At 38.8% G+C, this 26534-nt stretch overlaps 3 protein-coding genes across 10 annotated transcripts in view; 1 reads left to right on the top strand and 2 right to left on the bottom strand.

The window, feature by feature from the left end:
• The first annotated feature begins 793 nt into the window (after positions 1-793).
• LOC110109497 (cyclic nucleotide-gated ion channel 4-like) lies at positions 794-6695 on the top strand. The gene is made up of 7 exons (XM_020840595.2): positions 794-1273; positions 2074-2289; positions 2917-3233; positions 4273-4384; positions 4586-4822; positions 5836-5922; positions 6127-6695. Exons 1-7 carry the CDS (start codon positions 794-796, stop codon positions 6655-6657), a joined length of 1980 nt encoding a protein of 659 aa, XP_020696254.1. The 3' UTR covers positions 6658-6695.
• Positions 6696-8359: 1664 nt separating this feature from the next.
• LOC110109254 (gamma-tubulin complex component 5-like) overlaps positions 8360-26534 on the bottom strand; it is a 36257-nt gene continuing 18082 nt past the window's right edge. For 4 of the 6 annotated variants that reach the window (XM_020840226.2, XM_020840233.2, XM_028697320.1 and 1 more), the window contains 4 exons: positions 9326-9421; positions 9106-9237; positions 8754-8927; positions 8360-8655 (listed from right to left, as the gene is read on the bottom strand). In XM_020840226.2, coding sequence (XP_020695885.2) covers positions 8500-8655; positions 8754-8927; positions 9106-9237; positions 9326-9421 — 558 coding nt within the window. In that variant the 3' untranslated portion in view covers positions 8360-8499. Of the gene's footprint in view, positions 8656-8753; positions 8928-9105; positions 9238-9325; positions 9435-26534 lie in introns of those variants that run through there. The other 2 variants (XM_028697322.1, XR_003701635.1) reach the window with 2 other exon arrangements.
• LOC114580274 lies at positions 10998-16462 on the bottom strand. Of its 3 annotated transcripts, XM_028697323.1 has the most exons (9): positions 16181-16462; positions 15507-15767; positions 15318-15415; positions 13972-14134; positions 13655-13765; positions 11716-12873; positions 11478-11630; positions 11135-11229; positions 10998-11037 (listed from the first exon to the last, which is right to left on the bottom strand). In XM_028697323.1, exons 1-8 carry the CDS (start codon positions 16289-16291, stop codon positions 11200-11202), a joined length of 2085 nt encoding a protein of 694 aa, XP_028553156.1. In that variant the 5' UTR covers positions 16292-16462; the 3' UTR covers positions 10998-11037; positions 11135-11199. The 3 variants fall into 3 exon arrangements, with proteins under 3 accessions (XP_028553156.1, XP_028553158.1, XP_028553157.1); XM_028697325.1 differs by lacking the exon at positions 10998-11037 and having other exon boundaries at positions 11137-11229; positions 11478-11635; XM_028697324.1 differs by lacking the exons at positions 10998-11037; positions 11135-11229 and adding an exon at positions 11300-11399 and having other exon boundaries at positions 11478-11635.

The following is a 26534-nucleotide window of genomic DNA, read 5'->3' as shown; positions in this document are numbered from 1 at the left end:
ACTCCACAATCGTGACACTATAGGCTCCCTTTTTAGGATTAATTATTCTGGGCCGACACCTAGGAGGTAAATCAGAGTATGTCACGTCATTTTCTTACTATGTACCGCGGCTGTGTACCCATTATCTTGCTGTGTACCGCGACTGTGTACCCGTTGTGTCCCAGGTGACAAGACGGACTCTGATTCACCTCCTGACACAGAGCTACATCTGGTGTCCGCATAGAATAATTTCTCAAAAGGGGGAGAAGTTGGCAAAAAGTGATGGAGATGAGGAGGAATTGACTAATAACCTCTCTTTTACTTGTCTGCTCCCAGAGAGATTATTCTGTGCGGACAGCGGACAAAACTTACTGTCCAGAGGCGAATCAGGCGCAGCACGTCATCCAGTACTGAGCCGCGGTACCGAGTAGAGGGTGATGTGGTGCATTTTCATTGGGCTCTGAACGACGTTCTAAACCTGCACAGAATAATTCATCCTACTCCCATTAATTTTTTATACAAGTTGTTTCCCAAAAAAACTGTACAGAACAATCATGAGGCCAAAGCTCAAAAAAGAAGCCACTTTCAAGCATCAGAAAAATACTTGCACCGTAAAGATTGCTTCTTTTTTAACTCAAACTTAGCATTGAACCTCTTGTAACATTTTTCTGATTGTGCCTTAGCTCAAGGACAATTTACCTTCTTCTTCCACTCTTAGGATGCCACTCTGCTCCTCTGACTTGCCTTCTTTGTGAGAACCAATATGCTTCTCACCACTTGAAAACTCCTTCCATCTTCTTCCTCCAACACTGCCATGGATTCCGGCAATTCCAGCCATTTTCCTGCTCACATTGTTGACAGAACTTCTGACGAGGAGGCCTGGAGCTACAACCCTCCAAAGCATGGCAATGGCGGTGCATTCGATCCACAATCGAAGTGGGTGCAGGAATGGAATCGAGCTTTTCTTCTTGTGAGAGCTTCAGGACTCTTTGTCGATCCCTTGTTCTTCTACGCACTCTCAATCAACAGCGAGGAGCTCTGCCTCTTCGTCGATGGATGGTTTGCTGCCACCATTACTCTCCTGCGATTCATTACTGATGCAGTGCATTTATGGAATATGTGGTTGAAGATGAAGACAGTATATCACATGAAAAAAAGCAATAAAAAGGAAGATGGAGTGGTTGAACCGAATGTTCAGAATTCAAAAATGAAGTCTCAGAGGGCGGCCATGAACTATTTGAGATTGAAAAAGGAGTTCTTTTTTGATCTCTTTGTCGTCCTTCCAATACCTCAGGTAAGATTATGCTGCAACATAATCTTCAACCTATTATGCACAGACATTTCTCCTCAAACCTGACACTCCTCCGATATGTGTTGGACACGCTAAAAATATGTTCAATTAAAAAAATATTAATTACAAATTGAACACATATAAATTAAATATTTTATGAATTTTTTAAAATATAATTTGTTGTATTAAAAATTTTTACTTATTTAAAAAATAAAAACTAAATTTCTTATTTCCTATTCATAAAACAAACTAAATCATCCCACTTAATACTTCATTCATTGAATATTCTCATTTTAATTTCTTTTTGACGGGTTACAATTTTGATTTCACAATAATATTCGATGTCATCTCAACATTAATCTCTGACGTCATTACAACATCAGCATTTCAAAACAATCTCCATATCAAAGTTTGATGCTTTATGCTAGCAATTTATACACCCACAACTTGACATTTCATCTTTGTCAAACGTCTTCTCAAAATCCACGATAAACGTCCCCTTAACATTGACGCCCAATATCTACTGCATAACATCAATGCCTGACTCTCAACAGCATTGTCATCTCCTCTCTCGATGACTGATAAACAACATCAACGTCCGACTCCTGACATCCTAGTACTAATCATTTTAAACACAAATTCTTAAATCCTAAACCCTAATAATATCGTGTCAAACCCATGTTCATATCATATATTTTCAATAATTGACGTATTTCGTGTCCGTATCATATCGCATCCGTGTCTATGCATCATAGTCTTCAATTCATGGATTAGAACATACATGAAAATAAAAACTGCTGCAGGTTGTTCTATGGGTGGCAGTACCAGCTCTGATAGAACAAGGCTCCACCATGTGGGTTATGACCATCTTCTTAATCATGTTCCTCTTCCAATATCTACCCAAGATCTACCACTCTGTATCCTTCCTTCGACGGTTGCAGAACTCATCGGGATATATTTTTGGAACAATCTGGTGGGGAATTGCTCTCAACCTGATTGCCTATTTCATAGCATCTCATGTAAGCATTATTGATACTTCCCCCGTCACAATGCTCTCTCTGTTGTGGCAAATTATTCTATTCGGAGACCGCACGCAAGCTTACGTTCGGATTTGCTATGCTTTTATTGTATTTTTGCAAAAGGAATCTAATATACAATTTTCATTGTGTATTAGCTGTTCTTTCCCAAAATACAACAAATGCATGGTTAAAGCACATCAAATATCTTACAAATTGAGTATTTGATGTCCTTTTGTTGTGCTTTTGCAAAGCTCCCAACCAACGTATACGTAAGACTCGAACTCAAGACTCGTTGGTTGGTAGCCAAAGTTGGCTCCCAACCAACTCATATGAAAGACTCGAACCCAACACTATCCTTTTGCTGCTGTTTTGCTGAGTTTTTGCAAAAGCGCACCAAAAGGACAACAAATACTCAATCAGTAAGATATTTGTTGTGTTTTTACTGCACTTTTGATGTATTTTTGCAAAATGACAGCTAATACGCAATTAAATTATATATTAGCTGCCTTTTGCAAAAATTTAACAAAAGCGCAGCAAAAACACAGCAAATCCAAACGTAAGCTTGCGTGCGGTCTCCGCCTATTGTCACCTATCTCTTCATTTTCATTTGATACCAAAATCATTCAGGCAGTGGGAGCTTGCTGGTACTTGCTAGGAATACAAAGAGCCACAAAGTGTCTGACAGAACAATGCAGTGCTGTACAAGGCTGCTTGTTGCAGGCCTTGGGATGTATTGATCCCATATACTATGGAAGCACCACTGATATTAGAGAGAAGACGAGACTGATATGGGCTAACAGCACCAGAGCTACAGAGAATTGTTTGGGTAACAGTGGAAACAACTACAGCTATGGAGCTTACAGATTGACAGTTCTTATAGTTGCAAACACAAGCCGTGTGGAGAAGATACTCCTCCCTCTTCTATGGGGCTTGATGACCCTAACGTAAGCTATTAGTTTCAGTGTTTTGCATAAAATCCTTGTAGTTTGGATTTTTTTGTTACATGCAACCATTCATTGGATTTAACAAAAGGACACGAGGATTTAATGTGGGAAATTTTGAAATCGGGAAAAAACCACGGAGGCATACACACCAAAAAATTCATTATGAAAATTGGGAGAAATAAGTACATATCTCTCTTCTTCTCTCTTCTATTCTTACTTCTCTCCTCTCTTGCATCATTCTCACACAAAACATAAGAGAAAGCCAAGTAAATAACAACAAGGTACACCACCCTTCAGGAAAACGAGAAATAAATCTGCTCAATCCGCCTAAAAGCCCTATGGTGCCAGTTTGGAGCGCTGCAGCGCTCAAGCCTCTATCATCGAAGCTTTATAATACACAGATCGGCCCGGCCGATCGCCAAATCGTCCCAGGACGATCAGACCATTTTGGATCGTCCTGGACGGTTCCCAGAACTATTCTCAGGCCGATATTTTCTACAGTGCCAATCGGCCCGGACGATGTCCAAATCGGCCTGGACGATGTGTACAGAAAATCACCTAGAGCAAAACTGGGCACATTCTGGAGCAGATTTTCCACTGATCGTCCCAGGACGATCCAGATCGTCCTGGACGATCCTGGAGCAGATTTTTGATATTACAGTAGAGGCGATCGGGTGCACAGCGCCGAGGCATTATATAAAAAAAAAATTGAGCACAACAAATTAACTTGATGTCCGAGCCAACAGCACAACTCAATTGATCAACACAATCAGATTTCACACTGAACTACCATTCTCCTCTCACAAATCTCAAATCCTAAAACAAATGGTCAAACAGTTAATTACAATTTAATGATTTAATCATTGTCAGGTCAGATACTTTTCAGATTTTAATGATTTAGCAGCCCCTAAAACATTGTCCTTGTTCTAAAAAGCAGGAAACTGTAAAGAGCTTTATACAAATTTTCTTAAAATTTGATATGTATGAGTTTAACTACTTCTTGAATGGATGATCTGGCTATTCATGCTTTGTTCTACAGCACCTTTGGTGGAGCTCTTGTGAGCACAACAGATTGGCTTGAGATCATCTTCAACATTGTGGTGATAACAAGCGGCCTCATATTAGTGACAATGCTAATTGGAAATATCAAGGTCAGAAGAAGAAGCATTCCATTGAAATTATCTGATAGCAGCAATAGCGGCCGCTGCTGTAGGCTTCGTTTGGGACAACTTTCTTACTACTTAAAACAGCTTTTCAATACTAAAAAACTGCTTTAAAAAGCAGGAGAAAAGCTGCCCCAAATGAAGTTGTAGTAGTAGTAATGAACAAGTAAGAGCTGGTGATAATTGCAGGTGTTCTTGCACTCAACTACTTGCAAGAAGAAGACTCTGCATATGAAGATGAGAAGCATGGACTGGTGGATGAGGCAGCGGCAGCTGCCGAAGAGCATTCGGCAGCGTGTGCGACAGTACGAGAGGCAACGATGGGCGGCCATGAGAGGCGTTGATGAGTGCAACATGATAAGTAATTTGCCACAGGGACTTAGAAGAGACATTAAGTATCATCTCTGCCTTGACCTTGTCCGTCAGGTACATTTTGTTAAGTTGTATAGCCTACTTTTTTTTCCAAAGAAGAAATTATACAAATTTAGTTAATTTTTTTTACTAAAAACATGCTTTAAGAAGCAGTAAGAAAGTCATCTCAAACGAAGCCTTAGATTTAGTTTGGACAACTTTTTGATTGCTTCTTAAAACAACTTTTCAAAAAATTTTGTACTAAAAAGCTACTCAGTAAGAAAGTCATTCCAAATAAAATCTTAGTTGCAAGTCAATTATGAGTGCTTTTGAAAGTTGTGGTACCTATTTGGTGGTGTATATGATGAATTGAAGTTATAATTCTTCATAATCACCATAATCATATCATAATGAAATCTGCAACAACAACAATTGAATGAAGTCATAAATTTGTTGAATCTATATAAAATTTATAATTTTTTATATAATATTTTTATATTCCTTTTTTTCATAGATTTGATCCGTTTACCCGACATGTGTTAGATGTTTTAGCTACAACAAATTTAGCTTTATCATCTTATTCAATATGTTGGTTGGGAGCCAGCTTTAGCTATCAACCAACAGGTCTTGAGTTCGAGTCTTGCATGTGTTGGTGGGGAGCTTTGACTACCAACCAAGAGTCTTGAGTTCGAGTCTTACACATATTCAACCAAGAGGTCTTGAGTCCATATTCAACTACTCGCATCAGAGGTCTTGAGGTCATGAGTTCGAGTCCATATCCAAAAAAAATCATGGGATCTGATGCAAGCAGTTCCATATGCAGCAGTTGAATTGGACTGATACCCACCGAGGCTTAGAGTAGTTGGTGGGCGAGCACGGTTAGGATCCCCCCATCTCGGGATCAAATCCCCTCTACTACGGCTTCACCTTTTTAGTGGGTCAAAGCAAGTGTGGGCCAAATGCCGGTGGGTGGCCTGGTTAGGTTCTGCCAAGAAATTAGTTAAGCCGCAAGTACTTCCTGGCAACAGTTAGATACCCCGTTCAAAAAAAAAAAACATGGACTGATGTGAAGTCCTTGAATTTTGCAGGTGCCTCTGTTTCAGCACATGGATGAGCTAGTGCTGGAGAACATTTGTGACAGGGTGAAGTCTCTGGTCTTTCCTAAAGGAGAAACTGTAAGCCTTAACGTTATATATTTCTCATTGTTATTTTAAAAAATGTGTTGAATATTGCTGTTCACTTCAGCTATTGCAACGACGACAGGAAGAAGGATCTGCTCACCATTTATAAATGATTAGCAGACCATCATCAAAAGAAAAAATAATAATAAACAATATCAGTTTGTAATACTTCACTCATCTTTGATCAACATGATTCAGATAACGAGGGAAGGAGATCCAGTCCAAAGAATGATCTTCATCGTTCGCGGCCACCTTCAAAGCAAGCAGCTACTTCGCGATGGCTTACAAAGCTGCTGCATGTTAGGTCCCGGCAACTTCAGCGGCGACGAGCTCCTTTCATGGTGTCTTCGCCGCCCCTTTGTGCATCGTCTTCCTCCTTCGTCTTCCACGCTGATCACGCTGGAGACCACGGAGGCCTTCGGGCTCGAAGCCGCCGACGTGAAGTACGTCACGCAGCACTTTCGGTATGTTTTTCTGAACGAAAGGGTGCGGCGGAGCGCGCGGTATTATTCGCCGGCGTGGCGGACGTGGGCGGCGGTGGCTATACAGTTGGCCTGGCGGAGCCATAGGGTGATGGTGGTGGCTGGTTCAGGTTCCGGTTCGGGGTGTAGGGGTTATGCTCGACCGAGGCGGCCGGCGTCGAGGTGTGCGTCGCCGGGGGAGGAGCGGCTGCGGCATTATGCGGCGATGTTGACGTCGCCGAAGCCGCAAGCGGAGGGTTTTTATTGATATCTTCATTTGTGTTTGGGTAGTTTGTGAATCCAATGGGTTCCTTTTGATATATGGTATAAATTTGATGACTTTTATGATACAATTTAACTTAAGAGCTTTTATTGGAATATTTATGTCCCAAAAAAAAAATTGATTGGAATATTTCAAACAAATGTTTTTATTTTACTTAAAAAATTAACAAAATGAGAATATCATGATTAGTAAAACTTCTTGACTTTATTTTTTTAAAATTAATATAAAATTTAATTAATTATTTACATATTATATTAGAAAAAATTAAAACATTTTATAATAATTGTAAAATATTAAGTAATAGATAATTAGAATCGAATGGATAATCTATTTTGTCAAAATTTTCCTCTATGATAAGGAGAAGTTTATATAGAATCTTTTATGATTCAATATTAATAGTATACTAATTACAAAAAATTGCAAATATATATATTTATATTACATATAACTAATTTATATTGTACTCATTTTATTTCTTATAAATATAAACTATTATATAAAATAGTTTTAAAAACAAATGAATCGTTAAATATATTTATGTCTTCAATTAATTTTTAATTTAATTTCCAAGAAAGTCAGTCACTCAATAAAAAAAAATTTTATTTCTTAAAATTCTTAAATTGAGGCTCAGTTTATTTAATTGATCCAATCACATGCTTTTCAAACAAAAATATATTATAACATTTCATCTCATTTTTATTAGGCCATTTAAATAAAATAAATGAATTTAATTTCTGTTTATTATTTTCATAAGTATAAGATCATCTCCAACCGTTTGGCAAACAGCCAAATGGAGGCCCTCAAATGTCGCAATCGAACGTCATTTCTTCCGCCTTTTGATCGCAATTGAACAGTGCAACATCAATATTGCCGCCACACTTTTCACTTGCGTCATTTCTTTCTCTCTACCGAACTCGTCTGAGAAAGGCGCGAAAGAAACGAGCGATGATTTTGGAGCAAAATGAAGTTCCACTAGAGATGAATCACGGCATTTTTTGATTTTACTGCATTTTGGAATGAAAAATGAGAGTTTAGGTTGGAGCTGTCCTAATAGTACTTAACAAATAAATGCCACTCAGTCGCCCATTTTTTTGCTTAGCACTAACTCAGATAAAATTTGATTTAGGTCATATATAACACCATTGGACTAAAACAACTCATCTCCATGACTGTCAATCTAATGTGCTTCAAACTTTCAGAATTATTATTTTAAGACATTTAGGTCAATTAAATCAAATTTACACACAGATGACATACACAAGATTCGAACTCCGGGAACTTTTGATTTGTAATCAAAGCTCTCAACCATCAGACCAAAACGAACTACGTAACTTATAGAATTCTAACTTTATATGAGTGTGTGCATAAATTTACAATTAAAATTTTAAAATATTGAAAAATTTTAATACCATTTTTCTAATATTTTAAAATTTTAATCGGAAGCTTGAGCACACACTCATATACGATTAATTATTCTATACGGATGTTGAACGTCATCCGAAGACCAACCAGAATGCGCCGCATCACCTATTTGCTCAGTACCACGGTTCGGTTCCGCTGACATTGCGCATTTTGATTGATCTCCGAACAGCATTTTGCATCCGATCTCCAGACAGAACAATTTCTCATATGCAAATCTCAACCCCACAAACTCAGCGATGAGAGCTGAAGCTCCTAAAGAGGGGAGTGAGTTGGGCTGCGTCAACCAAATTTTTATAAAAAGGGACAATCACCACCAAAATCTAAGTTTTTTCATGGTACAAAAGTCTGAAAAATAAAATAGCAAGTAAAGAGAAGGCAAATGCCCATATGCCTTGATCATTCAGCTCAAGAGGGCAAATTCCTCCCAAGTTTGGCACCTTCAAAGCTAGGAACAGTCAGCAAGTTTCCACTATCAGACATGTAGAAGTAGTTGTAGTTTATTCTAGTAACCAAATCAGCCAGGTGTGGAAAGTGTCCTACATTGAGCTTAAAAGATAAGATCTGCATAAACAAAACCAGATGCAGTAACAATCATAAGAACTGCTCAGAAACTTCAAAAAATTTCGCCGATTTACAAGGAGAGAGAGTTAAGAAATTACTCGAAGAAGAAAGGCGATGCAATCGTCGAACTGCTTCTCGATTCGATCCACCTCCATTTCGCATCTTGCCCTGATAGCTGGAGCTGCTCCCACACTGTGCAGGCTCTGCTGTATGGAGTGAAAATCTAGAGCTAATCCAAGAATGCTCTTGACTCTACTTGCAATCAGAGCCCACTGCAAGCGCAGGAAAACAAATTAGTATTGAAACAGTCTGCAATCAAAATTATAATGAAATTTGCAAATGGAGTGATCTGATATAGCCATAAATTAGATGAACTTAGTTCAGCAAAATGCACATATATTTTTGTATTCATTAGAATGCAAAGGCAAAGAAGATTAGGGTTGACTGAACTAGCTTATCTGGGCCGACGAAACACTGTCGTTGGATCGACGAAAGGTAGGCCTCATGAACTTCTATGACTTCATCAAGAGAGCCTGCAGATGACATGGCAGTGCAGAGTTCAATCCAAGCACTGTGAAATACCTGTTAATAAGAATGGATCAGCTTTCTAGCAATGATAAAAAAAACAAATTTACACATGCCAATGGAAAATAAGGGAAAGATCTTTTACTCTATCCATGACATATTGATGAAATGCATCAACAAAATGGAGGAGTTTTTGTTCCACTAACAAGTGATGTTTGTGATTCTGCACTGCAGTCCTCCCCTACTTGGAAAAACTGGAATTTATCAGTTTTCTTTAATATATTATATATAAAATGTGGTCCATAATAAGATTTTGCAAATGAATGAAGAAATTTAAGTTACTGTTATCACAGAAAAAAAAATAAAGAAACTAGTTTTAAAACATAAGCTTTCGCTTAATCTAACCCCAAAGTTCAGTAAGTTGCAAGAACTCCCTTTAGACGATGACCTTGATTTTGTCAGTGGAGTGACGTGTCATTGGTTACTCAATTCCGGGGTTAGTAAAAACTAATATGTTAAGAATATAATATGGATAATTCCTAATCACAGTAGAGTTACATAATAATCATAACGACCATAGTTTATATTGACAATATATATGCTTACAATGCAAATTTAAAATTAGGTCCTATAAAGGGAGACCGACATACAATTGGCGTGAGATGATTGATGAAAAAGCTAGGTGACTAAGGCTTCGTTTGGGGTGGCTTTCTTACTACTTCTTAAAAGAGTGTTCTAGTACACAAATTTTAATTTTTGCATCAAAAAGCTGCTTTAAGAAACAATAAAAAAACTGTCCCAAACAAAGCCTAAATTGGAGAGATACTTTCATTGTACCAAAGTTGGGTAATAAAGAAGCCCCCTAAGAAATTCAGTGAGGGTAGAAATGAGATGGTTGAGATTGATTGATAGTAGGGATGCAAGCGAACCAAATGTTTGACGAGCTACTCATTGCTCGGTTCGATTAAAGCTCGTTTGTGATCGTTTAACTAACTAAACAAACAAACTTGAATAACATTTTAAATACTCGATCCTTAAATAAACAAGTTTGAACACTAATATGTTCGGTTCATTTATGTCCACGAACAACATCATTTGAAGCTCTTGAACAAGCTCGACATTAAGGTCAATAAGAAGTTCAATAAAAGCTCGATTCTTGTTTGATTCAGAGCTCGTGAATAAACTCGATAAAAATTCGATTAATATTTAACTATAAAATTGATAAATTTACATAATATAAACATTTTAAAGTTTTTATAAGATAATGAATTTTTTCATGAACAAGAGACATTTTATATTTATCCATGTTTGCTAGATTATTTGTTTAAGATGTTCATGAACAAATTTAAGGTTTGTTTGTTCAATAGATTATTTGCTAAATATGTTCACGAACATAGCTCGTTAATATTTGTTTTTTTAAAGCTCGATAAACACTAAACGAACCGAACATGAATCAAACATGAACACCGATAAATTAAGCGAACCAAACATGAACACAAACAATAAAGCTCGGATCAAACATGAACCGAACTTGAACAAGGTAATAATAAACGAACTCAAACATGAACACTCACATACTCGGCTCGGCTCGGCTCGTTTGCAGCCCTAATTGATAGTAAAATAACAAGGATGAGAGTGTGGTGTACTCATATTATGAAAGGCATATGATATTAGGAGGAATATGATAGAACCTTTTAAGACAAGTTTATAGGAGATAAATTTTGTTGATTTTGGCATGTATGATGGAAAGAACGTGATGATAACCGAAAGAAATGTATTCGAAGGAATTAACTACATAAAACATTTTACAGGAAACACACTCAGAAGGGTATTATCAGCCGAATTTCTGATGGATTCCTATTTTTGAAAAAGTATTACCAGATTATCAGAAAAGAAGAATTTCACATCACTTATTGCAACAGAAGGATTACATGCATTTTGAGAGTCCAAGAACCTGTAGAATAGTATTCAACTCGAAATCATCGTCCCATGATTCTCCCTTATCTATCTTGTCAAAAACTACAGTAAGGAACCTCTGCAGCAGGTCACCTGAAAATAAGAATATTTTCAAGCCCCAAAATCACTTGGCAGGAAAACAGGAACTTGAAACTGAAACTACCTGACCCAAGTAAATAAATTGAACGTATTATATTAAGTTCATCCATCAATTTCCAATCAGTCATTAGCTTCAAAAGTATATGTCTACCAATTTGATCGATCTAGAAGTAAGAAAATGAAAAAAAACATGGTTTTAGATCATTACTAACAAAAAAACACAAATAAAATAAGCTATTTACCTGCTTTTTAATATATACAGCAAGACATTCCTTTATGATGATATCAGGTTGGGGTGCAGCATTCAAATTTACATCTTGCATCCAACTAAGAATTCTTTGGGAAACTGTGCTGTTCTTCTGGAAAGGAAGAAGATCTGACACTGGGACACTTTCCTGTTCTAAAGCAAATTGTTTTCATGAGAATTAAAGTTAGATAAGCCCTGAACGAATGCTCTCAAAAGCAATTTTTGTTTTACACCTGAAAAGAAGGAAGAAGAGTTGGGAAGGAATACAAATATTCCAAATTCCTAATATCATCTTCTGCGTGAAGCAGTTTAACTTCATTATGATGAAAACCAAAACTGTAGTCTGTTCCAGAAAAACTTGGGAGAGAACCTCCACTTTGGATATTGCCACTTGCCTCTGCGCTGTTAAACCTTTCAGCATAAATAGCCTTTCGCAAGCTTTCATCGTTCAGAGGAGGAAGGTGAATGTACTTAGATATGTTAAGATTACTCCACAAGGCTCTGTGCTTTTCAATAAACTGTCTGGATACGGTCATGATTGGCTTATGAGGGTGCAGAGAGCTGATAAAGGTACTTGCCAAAATGTCACTATCTTTGGAATTGGTGCTATGATAGTCTGAATTATATTTAGGTTTCACTTTCATTGAACCATGAACTTGTGTAATTCCACTATGGCAAGAATCACCTTTTCCACCTTCTACATCTCTTCTCTCTTTTATTACATCAGCCAAGAATTTGATCCATATCTTCTCATGGCTTAATGATGCTTGTCCATCTTCTGTAACTCCTTTCAGTATCTTCTCTTTGTTAATGATCTCAACTATCTCAGGGAAGGATATTGTTAGTTTCTGATAAATGTGATCCCGATCACCTATTAAGCCTGCCAATGATAACAGGAAGACTTCAGGTAAGGTCAAAACTCCCATTAGGCGAGCATAATTGCAACTTTCTGCACATCCATGTTTTTTCAAAGTATTTGGCCAAGCCTCCTGCTGAAACTTCTGCCTGTTAAACTGACCATCAGACTCATTTGATAATGGAAAGTCGAGCTTTCTGCCACGCCCCTTATCGGACAAAGAAATGTAGTCGCCTCGAACATGTTGAACCAACTGCAAAGATTTCCCAGCAGATACAATGGGTCTTGCCAGTTCCTTCAGGAACATAGGGCAGTTAATATTGCTTTGATCACTCCCTCCTACAGAACTAAACAAGGGAGCAGATTCCTGACCTCCTGTTTCTCCCCTAACTTGTGGCCTAGTAGAATCAATATCCCCGTCAACCAGAGTATCATTGGATTTAGAGCTCATAGACCTGGACAGCCGAAAAAGATAACTGGTCTCCCAATATGTTGGCTGATCAACACTAATTGCATTATTGGCATAAAAGAAAACCTATGAAGTGGAGAGATAGATAGGGAAAGAACTTTAAGAAACTTGACTCGAAAATTTCATTAATTGGATCAATTTTAAAATAAATAAAAACAATGATCACGACAAATGAAACATTTCAGACTGAAAAACATAGTCAAAAGAAAATATTTAAACCATGAATAAATGGAGTGTTGATTGCTACTACTTCTATTGTTCTAGCAAATGACCCCTTAGTTGTAAGTCTTAAAAAAATAGTTCATTTACTTATATAAAAAACCATTAGTTATCCTTTTTACCTAGGATATTTAGCAAATCACTTCAAAAGCTTTTATGAGTGATAGTAAGCCCTATAAAGAGTTGGTATAAAACCATTTAGTTAAGATGCTCAGAATATTGAATATAAAGACTTCGAAGCAAAAGTGTAAATATACGTTATGCATTTTTCTCATTCTTCAATTCATCTTGCCTTTTCTGCAAACAAGGATTAGCTGCACAATGGATTCCTCCACAAGAAAAATGAGGACCTAATTAGTATGATAAAGAAAGAGACAACTTAAACTCTAGCGTATTCTAGAAAGAAAGATCGATTCACAAAAACAAACATTTTACAAATGTAAGGGTAAAGTTGCATCATCAACCTTTCCTTATACCCTATATTAGTGGCAGGTTCATGAACTAGATACACATATTTGAGCTTTTATGTTTAAGCGAGTGTAAGAGTTCATCATGATTCAAGATAAACGTGTTAAAACAAAAATAGAACAATCAAAAGGCTAAACCAACATAAAAAAATCACAAATACCTCCTCACAAGGATCATCAAGTAATCCCTCATACAACCATGAGTCCAGCACCTCAAGATATGGAAGCAAAGTTTCTCCCATGATGGAAAGCAACATATGATATGCTTCTTCCTGATTTCAGCACAATTTGTCTAGATAAAATTGTAACGGACGGCAAGAAAGAAAAAGCAGGTGAAAACAAATTATGGTTTCGTTTGTTACAACTTTTTTATTGCTTCTCAAAACAGCTTTCTAGTATAAAAAAATTTAGTTTTTTAACTAAAAAATTGCTTTAAGAAGCAAAAAAAACCGTCTCAAACAAAGCCTATATTTCTAACCTCACCACCTTGTACAAGATAGACTTCACTCATTTTCTTGAACAGAAAATTCAGAATACTAACAGCCATCTTATTAGCAGGGATTACAATTTCAGAATTTACATAAGCACTCGGTATGGATCCATGCACCACTTGAGCAAGATGCTCTGCCCCAGAGCACATACTGCAAAGCAGTGTGGCATATGAGATTAATCACATGACATAGAAGAGGAATATAAATAAACACAACTGCAAAGAAGTCAAGGTAATGAAGCTTATCAACACAATTTCCTTTGCCTGACTAAGGAATCAAGGGGATTTTTCAGTTCAACAACAGAAAAAAAAAAATCGAAGTAATTAGAGGTTCTCTATTCATTCTTCTTTGAGTATGTTCTATTACAAGACGTAGAAAATAGACATGGCCTTAAAAGGCTTGAAAAGGGGTTAGGCCAAAGCTAACATGGTTAGAATATTTTTCAAGAAAATTATGCTGAAAAAGAGTTAACACTAGGTGAATGTTCAGAAAAGAATTCATGGCAAAGAAAGATTGAAAAAGCCAATTCTTAACTAGTTGGGATAATGATCATAAGATCCTAACTTGGAGATTAAATTTACTAATGCACCCCAGGTGGCATAAGATACCATTTTGTTTCATTTCTATTATTAACTAAATAATAACAGTTTTGAAACTATTCATCACAGTGCGACTGCAATACTTCAATAAAACAGTAAAAGGTGCTTGGTAATTGATCTTCCAACTTCAACGTTAGTATACTAGTAAACTGATCACCGTCAATATCCTTCCCAACTATTTGAGCTCGGATAATAAATCCTTCTCCTCAACAAAATTCCACAGGCAGAATCTCTAATAAATAACAAATAGCTAATTGAGAATTGGAAGGATCGGAAAAGGAAAGAAATTTTACTGATTAAGAGCATCTAAATGAAAAACAGGACAACACTCAGGGGTTTCCTTTGACATATAACCAAATCTTCCAACTCTACAGAATTTTGTAATAAGAATAACTCCAAAATAGATTAGGCAGGCAATAACTTTTATACATGTAAATAAAAACTTGCTAAAACTGATCTGAGATGAAATATTAAGATCATGAACATGACTTAAGTTCATACTATACTAGGTCAATGGGTGGATTCAACACCATGAAAACTTGTTTAACTTCATCAAGGAACTACTTAGCATCTAAGCAAAGAATGGAAAATAACCAAGCTAAAATTAATGATGCATAATGAACTTGTTCAGGGCGAGTGAAAATTTTCATTTGAGAGAACACCTACACCAAAGATAGCAAACAGAAGATTTCAAGCAAGTCAAAATAATTGAGATGATAATGAAACTGCCTGACCTTGATAAGGAATTGGTCAGCTGAAGGAGTGTAACTGTTATTTGGCAATCTATAGAAGTTGACCTTATTTCCTCTTTCAAAGCAAGATCCCGCAATCTCTATATACAAAATAATAGAGATTACACAAAAAAAAATAATAATAATAAGCAGATGCAGACATCTAACGTAGACATTATGAAGCAAAATTACCTTGAGCCATGAATGGACGGAATGAGCAAAAGCCTGAAGGGTAGGAGCTCTTTGACGAGAAGCTTTTACATTCTTAACAAAGAGTTCCACCTTCTTTAAGCATGTTCCACAGAAGATAAACTTGTTTAAAATGCTGTGAAGACTAGTCTGGGATAGATGACAAGAAAAAATCCCACTCTTCAACAGAAATATTTGCCCACCCATATCCCAAGAAAATAAATAGCTGCAGAAACCTTGCAGCATCTGTAAAACGCCATGTACCTGATCAAAAAAGAAACATCACTATAGCTTTAGGTAATCATATACAAAACACGATTGTGAAAAGTGCCAATTAGCCATACACAGCCTATTGTTCAAGAGCATTGAGAAGGAAAGCTCTCTTTTTTTTTTCTTTTTTTTGGCGCAATGAATTCAGAAAGCCATGCAGATTAGTGTTTATTAGGTTTCATTTGAGACGGTTTTTTTATTGCTTCTTAAAGAAACTTTATAGTACAAAATTTTTAATTTTTTATTAGAAAGCTGCTTTAAGAAACAGTAAAAAAACCGTCCCAAATGACCCATTAGTCTGCAAAAGCACCTGAACAAAAGACCGTTCATTGTTCTTGAAATAAATATTCTCAAAGAAGCCTGAACAACCGAATTGGAAAAAAAAGGGCATAAGAATATTTAAATACCAGTTCCTTTTCATCCGCCTTAAAGCTAGAGACTGGTTCTGCGTGAGGCATGCCATTTGAAATGCTAAAATGAAGCTTCTTGATAAAACTCTGTTGATGCACCTCGGCCATTGTGCATGCATCAGTCAAGCAACAAGAATAATTGAGTCATAACCATGAATTCTAAATCAGATAGATAGAATCAATAAGCCCGTGATGTCCGTTATGGCGCTTCATGTTAGGATTTCGACAATTTATTTTCCCCTTCAGAGAGAAATGTTGATATTCCGTTAAAGACCTCAACTCTGCATAATGTAAAAGATTGAAATTGAAATGTAACATTCAACATGAAATCTTGTATAGCATGACTATGAAAAACTGTGCTCTATATTCGTGCCTACTACGTTGATTTTCTTGTATATTAATTAATCAATAAAAAATCTTAATCAATCCATATATCTTAACATATAGGGTTTTAAACTTAAAAAAAAATAGAACTAAGAAAACCTATTGTGGCTCAATTTAGTTTGCTTTAATTTTACTGAGATTCATTTTGTGAATTAGCACTAGTTTGATCAAGATTGGAATTTTGGAAAACAGAGAAAAAAGTAAATAACACTAAATCAAACTTTGAATGATGTACCTTGAAACCTAGAATAAAAAACAAAGGGTTGATATTAGATTTACTAGACTAAATTAAAATATGCATGATGTAACTTAAGCCATCTAATACAAAGAAAGAATAGTTGATCTTAAATTTAATGCATATTAAATTTTTTAAATTAATACTATATGTGAAACCAAACAAAATCTCGTTGAAAAATCTTATTTAAACTAACATAACTAATCCATTTTTTTTTTAATTTATAAACCAACTAATTGGACTGAATAGTTTAATTTAGTTTCATTTTTCTCAACTCTATTTTCTTTGTAGGTTGAACAAAATGAATTTCTTTTTATTGGATCATATTCATGAAGAAGCCTCTGGGATTCATGGAATATTGCAATGTGACCCCTCTAATAGAATAACATTTGTGATTCCATCAGGGAACCCCAATGATTGATCCTACAGATACATGGGAATTTAGTAGCTTGGAATCACAGCAAAAATAAGAATTATAAAAATCTTAACTTAACTAATTATTATGAATTTAAATGTCATTATGTACAAAAATGTTTAAAACTTAAATGAACTATTCACCAAAGCTATAAAATAATGTCTTTTTGTGTAGATGAGACAAATTTTGCATGAGTTAACTTACCCTATAAAATAATGTCTTTTTGTATAACCCTGTTATTCTAACTCATTTTTTTTTCTTGCGGATCAAGACACTTGTATACGACCCCTAAAAAATACACTTAAAAGATCTAATCACACAAAAAAATAAAAAAGTTCAAGCTATTACTAAAACTAAGCAAATAGACTTCAACAAATCTGATAGGAAATACTTGAGTTCACAAGTAACCCTAAGCGAAATACTTGAGTTTGCAAGCAAACCTATCTCTAATTGGTGAAAACAGCGAGATAAATCCGAAAATCTGGGCAAAAACAGTGCCAAAACAATGGATTGCAGGAGATAACAAAACCAAAACAAATGTCAAGCAAGATACAATTGATCCTCAATTCAAGAGGAGGATCGTTCTCTCTCAATCTCTAGACAAGATGCCTAGAGAGTAGAGCCCAGGACGCCAAACAAATTCCAAGAGAAGAACAAAACAAAGCATGAATACTAACTCTAGACAAATCCCCCTCATAATACAATTACTTTCCTAATACAAACCTAATTCAAATCTTTCTCATTCAAAATTCACTCTCTCCCCTAGCCACCCACTCCTTCCCAAAATTTCCATACGGGCCCCACACCTGGTCGGAATCAAAGGGGGTGGAACCCCTTGTTCCGCCTCCTGTAATACTGAGCCAGCCTCTGGGCCGGCTCCTAGGCCGGTTCAGGATGAACCAGCCTATCAATACCGCCCTCCCAAAGAATCACCTTGTCCTCAAGGGGAAAACTAGGAACTATTGTTTCACCCTATTAATTGTACGGCTCACACGTGGCATCGTAGTCCGGCAGATTCTTCCACTTGATCAGTATTTCTTTCGCTCCATCTTCTTTCTGACGAACCCCCATCAACTCTAAGGGGTCCATAATCACCTCTAAATCCTCCGTAAGCGTGGCCGGTAACTCTGAGCTGGCTGTGTAATCTCTAATGGCTCTTCTCAGTTGTGACACATGAAAAACCGGATAAATAGTCGCTATGGGTGGTAGTTTCAATCGATATGCTACTGCTCCGATTTTTTTCAATATTTCATAAGATCCAAAGTATCTTGGAGCGAGCTTTTCATTTTTTCTGTTAGCAACTGTCTTCTGTCGGTATAGTCAGAGCTTTAAGAACACTTTCTCTCCTGCTTCGAACTGGATGTCCTTCCTATGCCCATCAACCTATTTCTTCATAATCTGTTGAACTCTCAGTAGATATTCCTTCAATTCCTCTAACACTCGATCCCACTCCTCCAAATACTCCACTGAAGAAACTGGAGTATTGCTACTCCCAAAGTGCACAAAGTGAGGGGGTCCCTTCCGTACAGCACCTTGAATGGAGCCATCTATGAAGCCGAGTGAAAAGAGGTGTTATACCAGTAGTCCGCCCAAGACAACCACTTGGCCCAAAGCTTCGGTGTCTCCGACACAAAACATCTCAAGTAGGTCTCCAAGCTCTTATTAACCTCCTCCGTTTGACCACCTCTATGGGTGGTAAGCGGTGCTCCTCTTCAAAACGGTCCCCTGTAACCTGAACAATTCCCTCCAAAAATGCCTGAGGAACACCTTAACTATGTCTGACACAATCGCCCCTGGTACGCCATGCAATCTGACCACCTCTCTAATGAATGTTGAAGTAATTGTCACCGCGATGTAAGGATGTCGGAGGAAAATGAAATGAGCATATTTGCTCAATCTATCCACCACCACCAAGATCATTGTGAAGCCTTCTGAACGGGGCAGCCCATCTATGAAATCCATGGATATCTCCTCCCATACTCGTCCCGGTAGCGCCAACGGCTGTAGTAGTTACTTTAGAACCCTTTCTTCGTTGACGCGTCGGCATTAACGTTGTATAGTTGACCAGCTCCAATTCAATTTTTATTAATTTCTCATGTGCAATCATGTAAATGCGATGACAGAATGCAGATGCTGACTCAGTGACCTATTGACTCTATTAGGACCCATGGATAGAAATCTATAGGTGCTTTGGTTTGAACCATACACAATCTCCGGGGGCAGACTCAAACCCGTGGTTCGGTTGACAGAATTTAATATAGGCTAACTCGGCATCGTACTTAGAATCCAGTCTCTAAGGTTTTCCCCAACTAACGTTCTTAAGCGGTTTCCTAGCAATAAACTTCTGTTTACATACTTCGGTTTGACCATCGGTTACAGGGTGGAAGCTGTAGAAAACTGTAATTCGTAACCCATCTTATGCCAAAGTGTTTTCCAAAAAAACTTGTGAATTTGACATCCCTGTCGGATACGATAGTTTGGTAACCATGAAGTCTCCAATCTCTCAAAGTATAGCTTACGGACTCCGGGATGCATCAAAGTTTTGGAAACAGGGTAGGAATGGCCATCTTAGAAAACTATCAACGAACGACACAATACAAAATCGTGTTTTCTGAGGGTCTTGGTAACCTAATACAAAGTCCTGCTTACATCCTGCCAAGGGGCAATTAGGTACAGGTAGTCGTGAAGAGGCCTGTGTTTGTTTTCGTTGTTTGGCAAGTTGGCAGGTGTGACATCTCTTTATAAGCTTGCAACGTCGCGTTTCAGGTGGGCAATAGAATCTATTTCTAGGCGGCAATAGTTTTGGATTGACCAAAGTGGCCAGCTATGCCTCCCGCATGCAGCTCCAAGACTAAAATTCTCGCAGAGAGTATTCGGAATACAGAGTTTTTGGGCCTTGAACAAATAGCCATCCTCCAACAAGAAACATCCATTAAAGGTCCATCCCCATCTAGTCAGTAGGGTGTAGGTTTCTTTAAAATCGGGCAGTCCAAATAGTCATCTTTTAGTCGCTCAAAACCAATTACTTCGTCCTCATTCCTGGAGTCATCATTCTTCGACTGAGGGCGTCAGCAGCCTTATTCTCAATTCCTGCTTTGTGTCTATCGTGTAGTATATATCTCAAGGAATTCAACCCAACGGCCATGGTGGGCATTGAGTTTCTTCTGTGAATTGATGTATCTTAAGGCTTCGTGATCTGAGAATATCACAAATTCTTGGGGCAGTAATAGTGTCTCCAGTATGGAGGATGAATGACCGCAAGATTTCCTTGTCATAGGTAGAATACCTCTGAGAATGTCGTTCAGTTCTCGCTAAAGAATGCCAAGGGTGTCCTTCTTGAGATAAACTCCTCCTATAACCAATTCCTGAGGCGTCACATGTTACTTCAAAGACTTTAGAAAAATCGGAAGACGCATAAGCAGGGATTCCACCATTTTCTTTTAATATCCTCGAAAGCCTTAGTGGCAGCTGTCTTCGTAATGAATTCGCCTTTCTTGAGGCAGTCGGTTATGGGCGCCACATAGTGCTAAAGTTTCTAATAAACCTCCTTAGAATGTGGCCAATCCGTGAAAATCTGAACTCCCTTATAGTCTTGCTCAGCCCCTCATTAATCGCTCTGACTTTTTAGGGGTCTGGTGAAGATTCCTGAGGAGATATGTAAAATCCTAGAAGGTAACTTGTCGTGAGGAAACAGCACACTTCCCCGAGGTTTAGCAGTACAGAAACCTTTTCTTTCCTCAAAATTTCGCAAACTTGTTTCAGGTGTTCCAAATGTTGGTCTACCGATTTGGCTTAGATCAAATATCATCGCAAATAGAACGACACACGACTTTTCGATGAAACGGTCGAGGACTTGGGTCATTTAATCCGCATGATAAGTTGCTAGGGGCGTTTGTACTATCAAAGAAAATTGCAGCCCAGGATCGTCCTGGGACGATCAGTGGAAGATTCGCTCCAGAATGTGCCCATATTTGCTCCAGGTCTGATTTTCTGTTACGTATCGTCCAGGCCGATTGAGGGACATGCGTCGCAGGCCGATTGGCACCTGTAGAAAAATGTCGGCCATTGAGAATAGTTCTGGGAACGTCTAGGACTGATCCAAATTGGCTGATCGTCTTGCGACGATATGGCGATCGGCCGGCCGAAATCTGAAGATTTATAAGCTGATTTCAATCATTTGAGGAGAGAGAAAATCATTAAAAACGAAATATTAGCCGAGAGAGAGAAAGTCGAGAGAATTTTTGGAGAAAAAGTTGATTTTCGGACGATGCGAGAGCTGTTTCGTCGCGAAGAAGACTGTTAGCGAATTTGTTGTAACGCAAGAGTAAGGCACATTCCGCCTTTCTCAATTTTCAGACGTCGTGTTTGGGCGGTATTTTCTGTCCGGTACTTTCGTTTCCGTTATGATTTTTTCGTCCGGATCTTCTTGATTGGATTCAGTTTTTTACCGCGTACACTTTCTGTATATTGTGGGACGTGTCGGGTGTGCACATTTCTGGGTTATTTTCGAAGATTTTTTGTCCGGGTATTTTGATTCGGCGGTGTATTTCAGTCCGACTGCATTTTCTGTGAAATAGGAAATTATCTGTGCAGTAGAATAAATGTTTCTGAAATGTGATTATCTACATTCTGTGCGAATTATTGTGAATTTTGATTTCAGGAAATTTGTGTAAATTCCGGTATACTGCCCAGTTTTGCTTGCCCGATTTTTTGTCTGAATTTCTGATTTGTCCGAATTTCTTCTGAATTGATATGACTATATGTATATATGCTATCAAAGGGAGTTTCTAAGTAACTCACAGAGGCCTGGATCCTATGGACAGATTCAGTTTAGTGTACTGAGAAATCGAAATTGAGCAAATCTGAAATCTGATATCTGTTCTGTTCCGGATACCGATGAATTCTGTTCTGGTGCTATTAAAGCAAAACATCTTGTTTCCTGTGGCCCCCCGGTGAAAGGCAAAAAAAAAAACAAAGGGGAGGCATAAGGGGCCCTGGATCCTATGAGTATTCAGTCAAGTGTCTGGGGGAGGAGGCAATAAGGGGCGCGGAATCCGTAGAGATTCCGTCAGTCGTCAGGGCATTTAGCTATGGAATTAATATATCTGATATCTGATGTTGATAATGATTCTGATTTCTGGTATCTGTTCTGTAAGCAATTGTGATCTGATACGATATGCATTATGCGAACTCTGAATTTCATGATTCTGTTAATGTGATCTGTCTGTTCTGATTTGATCTGTTCCGTTCTGATACTGTACGATTCTGTTCCGATTTCTGTGATTTTTCTGATGTGTTGGTTTTGAGAATCTGAGATTTTGATTGGAGGTTTGTTGCTCTTGCTGAGGTCTAGTTGAGCTCAAACTCTTGTCTCTTCTGGTGGGTGTTTCAGGTTCTGAAGAAGGGAAGGAAGTTCCAGGAACTAGAGTTCAGAGTCTGATCAGTATCCGGTACTTTTGACTTTTGATTTTTTGTAAACGAACTAAGTCATGGCTTTTCTTCTGTATTTCTTCTGGCTAGCCATGTACCGTATTGTAGTATGATTGTTTTGAGGAAAGAAAGAAGAAAAAGATCGATGTTTTGTTCCACTGTGTTTGATGATTCATAGTAGCCTCTGTGTTGTGTGTCTGTTGAGTTTTAATTATTTGGAAGAATCAGTTCAGTAAACCAATTCCAAGGAGTCAAGATCCTGGATACAAAGGTTTTTGTCGCGGCCCGGCTGCGAGCGGGGTTCGTCCCGGATCGGGTCGGGGTCGTGACAAGCGTTGCTAAGACCAATGGCATAACGCATCCATTCGTACAATCCGTTCCTTAGTTTTAAAAGCGTCTTCCCAATTCATCCCCGGGCGGATTCGGATTTGATGAATACCCACGTTTTAAGGTCACTTTTGAGAACAGCGTTGCTGCCAGGACATCATGTCTAACATCGTCTTAAACGAGGGTCAGAAAAACGATAATTTCACGGAATCTTGTTGATCACGCGGCTATCACATCACATCCCCAGGAAGCCGTCCTTCTTAGGATTATTATGTATTTCGTTAAGAGGCAGGGACTCGCACACGGGCATCAGGCTTTTCTTTGACTAAATCGCGCTGGGGCAGTAGCTCATCTACTTGCCTTTTAAGTTCCTATGCTTCTGTTGGGTTCTGCGGTAAGTGGGGGGAGTTAGGTAGCGGAAGCTCCCGGACTGAAAGTCAATCACGTGTTGGATATCCTAAGGGGGGAAGTCTGGTCAGGTACAATCCTCCGGGAAGACATCAAGGCGAGCTTCTAAGCAGAGGCCTAACCTCTTGGGGACAGGCTCCCTGCTCCTCCTTAACTTCCCTAGCTACTAAGGGCATGACATGGGTGATGGCCTTGGTTTAAACTCCAATATCTAGTTCTTTCGCGGCGTCACAAGGTGTAGGCCCTTAATTGGTTCTGGAGGAACAGTTTTAAACTTCACCCTTTGTCAGACTTAAGGTTGGAGAGGGAATCAATTTAATTTCTTTCCATTGTGCTCAAACACGCAGGTGTTTGACTTCCCATGATATGGACATGCATTGTCATCAAACAACCAGCGGGCGCCCAGAATATTTGGCCTACGATCCATCGTCAAATCACAGTACCAATCTTCTCTTGGTATCCCATTGAATTCGAAGGGGATAAGGTCCTATCTTTGATTTCTCATAGAGTGGAGTTGATCCAAAGCCACTTAGTAAGGATTTGGGTGAGGTGTGGGCTTTAAGGTTTAGTTTAGAAATCATTAGCCAGAGGAGACAGCGTTAACAACTTCCACTATCGATAATGACTTGAACAGTTTTTATCTCGATCTTAGTAAAGGTGTGAAAAATGGAAGTAGCTTCTCCAGTCATCACTCAGTTTCGCGTTGGGACAAAGCACATCTAACGACTTGAAGGGTGGTAGTTCATCTTCAGTTGAAGAATCTCTCGTCCTCATCAACTGTGGTGAACTAGTCAAGTTTTCGGGCTCTTCCGTCATCATCCACCCTTCTATTATGGTGACTTTTAGGGACTGGAACAATGTGAAGCAATGTGTCCATACCCATGACACCTATTAACATTTTGGTTCCAGAATCGCTTGGGGGGTCACGGTCGGTGGCTTTAACTCTAGAGTCCGCGAGTTGGCTGTGGCTAGCAGTGGGTCGACTACCTATCGGTTCGTGGGTCGAGTGGACTGCTGGTGGAGTTCGATATGGGTTTGGTCGAAGCGTCGTCAAACTGCCCTAGTGTGGGAGTGGGTCTTGGACCTCTCTAGGTCCAGTACAGGCTGCAACGCTGCCTCTTAAGGTGTCAATTCCTCTAGCAAAAAGTTGGTTCTAAGCGTCTCCCTAAGGCCAAGCTCTAAACATGGATAGGATTTGGGTTGGCTGGTGGCGACTCCTCGCCGTTGCATACGAATCAGAAAATCGTCGAAGGCAGAGATGTATCCTTACAGGTTTGCTTCTTGAGTCAGTCTATTCCACTTATCTAGGAGTTTAGGATAGTAGGACAGTGGGAGGTATTTTTTCTCAAGCTCTTGCTTCATGGGTTCTCCAATCGTGATGTGGAGGTGTGTCACCGACGGAGCTTCGCGCATGTTTTTAAGTTGGTCCAGTAAGGTTGGCTCGACCAATGAGCTTCAATCTCGGCGAACCTCACTTTCCTCGCCTCAAAGATGTTGTACCATTTGAAATACTTCCATTGACTTCAGCCAATCTGGAAAACTGAGGTCAAGGGTTCCGTCGTAGGTTGGGCGTCAATCCTGATGTTCTTCAGTAATGTGAGCGTCGTTGTTCTCCAAGTGTTGTCGTCCCCTAATGGGCTCCTGAGGTGGCTAGGGTTGCGTGTGATGGTCGTGAAAACGTCCGGGATCTCGATGGGTTCATGATCGGTGTCGGTTGTTCTTCGCCAAAGGTGAGTGAGGTCTTGATGGCGTAATAAATTGCAGGATTCCCGTTACGCTCGATGTTTATCAAGTCGGTCACTCGTTGTGGCGCCTAAAGTCAGCTAATCGGTTTTGGTGTTGGCAATTTTGCTGAGTAACGGTACGCCCAATTGGCCCAAAATAGTCAGTGTTGCATATGAGTGTCAATGGTTGGGTGCTAGGATCACTAGACGACTTCCTAAGCTTAGGACAGCCACTATGCCCACTGAAATTTTGCTGGATATCCAGAAGTTACGCAGCTGGAACGATGTGGCGATCAAGCAAGCCCGAAGAGGGGAAGTCACCTATGAGTGATTTGGTAGGTCCGGGGATAGGCAGCACCTAACAGAGACTAAGCTGACAAACGGAAGCCTAACAGCTGGCAGAAAACAGAGGACAGCAGCTGCGCAAAGTAAAGTCGTTCTACACTTAGAACCTATCCAAACAAAGGCAGCAACTAGATGCAGATACTTATAATCTAAAACTAAATGAATGCAGGAAACGAAAACAGTGACAAAAACAGAAAAATTTTGCTACTAACATGATATGCATGCAAAAATTAAACTACAGCTAATGAATTATAGACGCTAGTGTTTTCTAAACATGCCAAGGCATGGTACCATTGCCTCTGATACCACAATGATGTGAAACTATATGTAATGAAACGTGAATTGCAAGCTTACAATATAATGAATATCTGAATTAGATTGCTTTCCAAAACTTTTATGCGTCATCAATTTACGTTCAAAGAATTCAAAGACGAGTGTTAAGTAACAGCAAAGAAGCCACAGTAAAGGTTAGAAGGCTTTCAAAATAAAGGTCAAAATCTCAAATAATGCGATAGCTGAATAACGAACAAAGGCCCCAAATTTAAGGTTTAGATCCTTCACCTTAGGATCCTCGTCTCATTTGAGGTAGGGGCTAGCGGAAAAGAACGTGAGCAGGCTTAGCGACGCCACAACTGAGTAGACAGTGATCTTGGAGGACTTGTCGCCGGGATGAGGAGCAGGCGTCGGGCTTTCGATGATCCACGTATAGACGGAAGAAATGTATCTTATGGAGATCCACGAGAGGTGCAAGATCCGTCCAAGTACTCCTCGGGGTGTCGTCGAAGTCGAATCCCGCTCAAAAAAGGGTGAAGCGGAGAATGATCGACCTTTCCGTTGCGATCGTTCAAAACCGAAATTCCATTCGGGTCTCTCCATTCATGGTGGTAGTGAGCGTCGAATCCAAAAGGAGCCAAACAAAATTGGCGGCAAGAAAGCAGCAGAGAGCCACGTGTGGGAGGAGGAGGCAGGCTGCGATGGAAGGATGGCTGGGCGGGTGAGGCTAGAGAAGGAAGGAATTCGTTCGAGATTTGTCTCAGGTTTCAGCAATTTACCCCTCCCAAAGTTCAATTTCAAGAATTTTGA

The sequence above is a fragment of the Dendrobium catenatum genome, unplaced genomic scaffold, assembly GCF_001605985.2.
Source record: "Dendrobium catenatum unplaced genomic scaffold, ASM160598v2 fragScaff_scaffold_913, whole genome shotgun sequence".
NCBI classification, from domain to species: domain Eukaryota; kingdom Viridiplantae; phylum Streptophyta; class Magnoliopsida; order Asparagales; family Orchidaceae; genus Dendrobium; species Dendrobium catenatum.
Note: the sequence above shows the minus strand (reverse complement) of the source record. Positions and strands in the feature narration are given on the sequence as shown.

Bases quoted from the DNA above. Each gene is read 5' to 3' on its own strand.
- LOC110109497 (XM_020840595.2), top strand. From the start codon at position 794: ATGGATTCCGGCAATTCCAGCCATTTTCCTGCTCACATTGTTGACAGA. The intron at 4,385-4,585 runs GTCAGAAGAAGA...TGATAATTGCAG, and splicing joins TGCTAATTGGAAATATCAAG to GTGTTCTTGCACTCAACTAC. The intron at 5,923-6,126 runs GTAAGCCTTAAC...AACATGATTCAG, and splicing joins TCTTTCCTAAAGGAGAAACT to ATAACGAGGGAAGGAGATCC.
- LOC114580274 (XM_028697323.1), bottom strand. From the start codon at position 16,291: ATGGCCGAGGTGCATCAACAGAGTTTTATCAAGAAGCTTCATTTTAGC. The intron at 12,874-13,654 runs GTATTTGTGATT...TCCACTTCATAG, and splicing joins TTGATGATCCTTGTGAGGAG to GTTTTCTTTTATGCCAATAA. The intron at 11,631-11,715 runs GTGTAAAACAAA...GCTTTAGAACAG, and splicing joins CTCTTCTTCCTTCTTTTCAG to GAAAGTGTCCCAGTGTCAGA.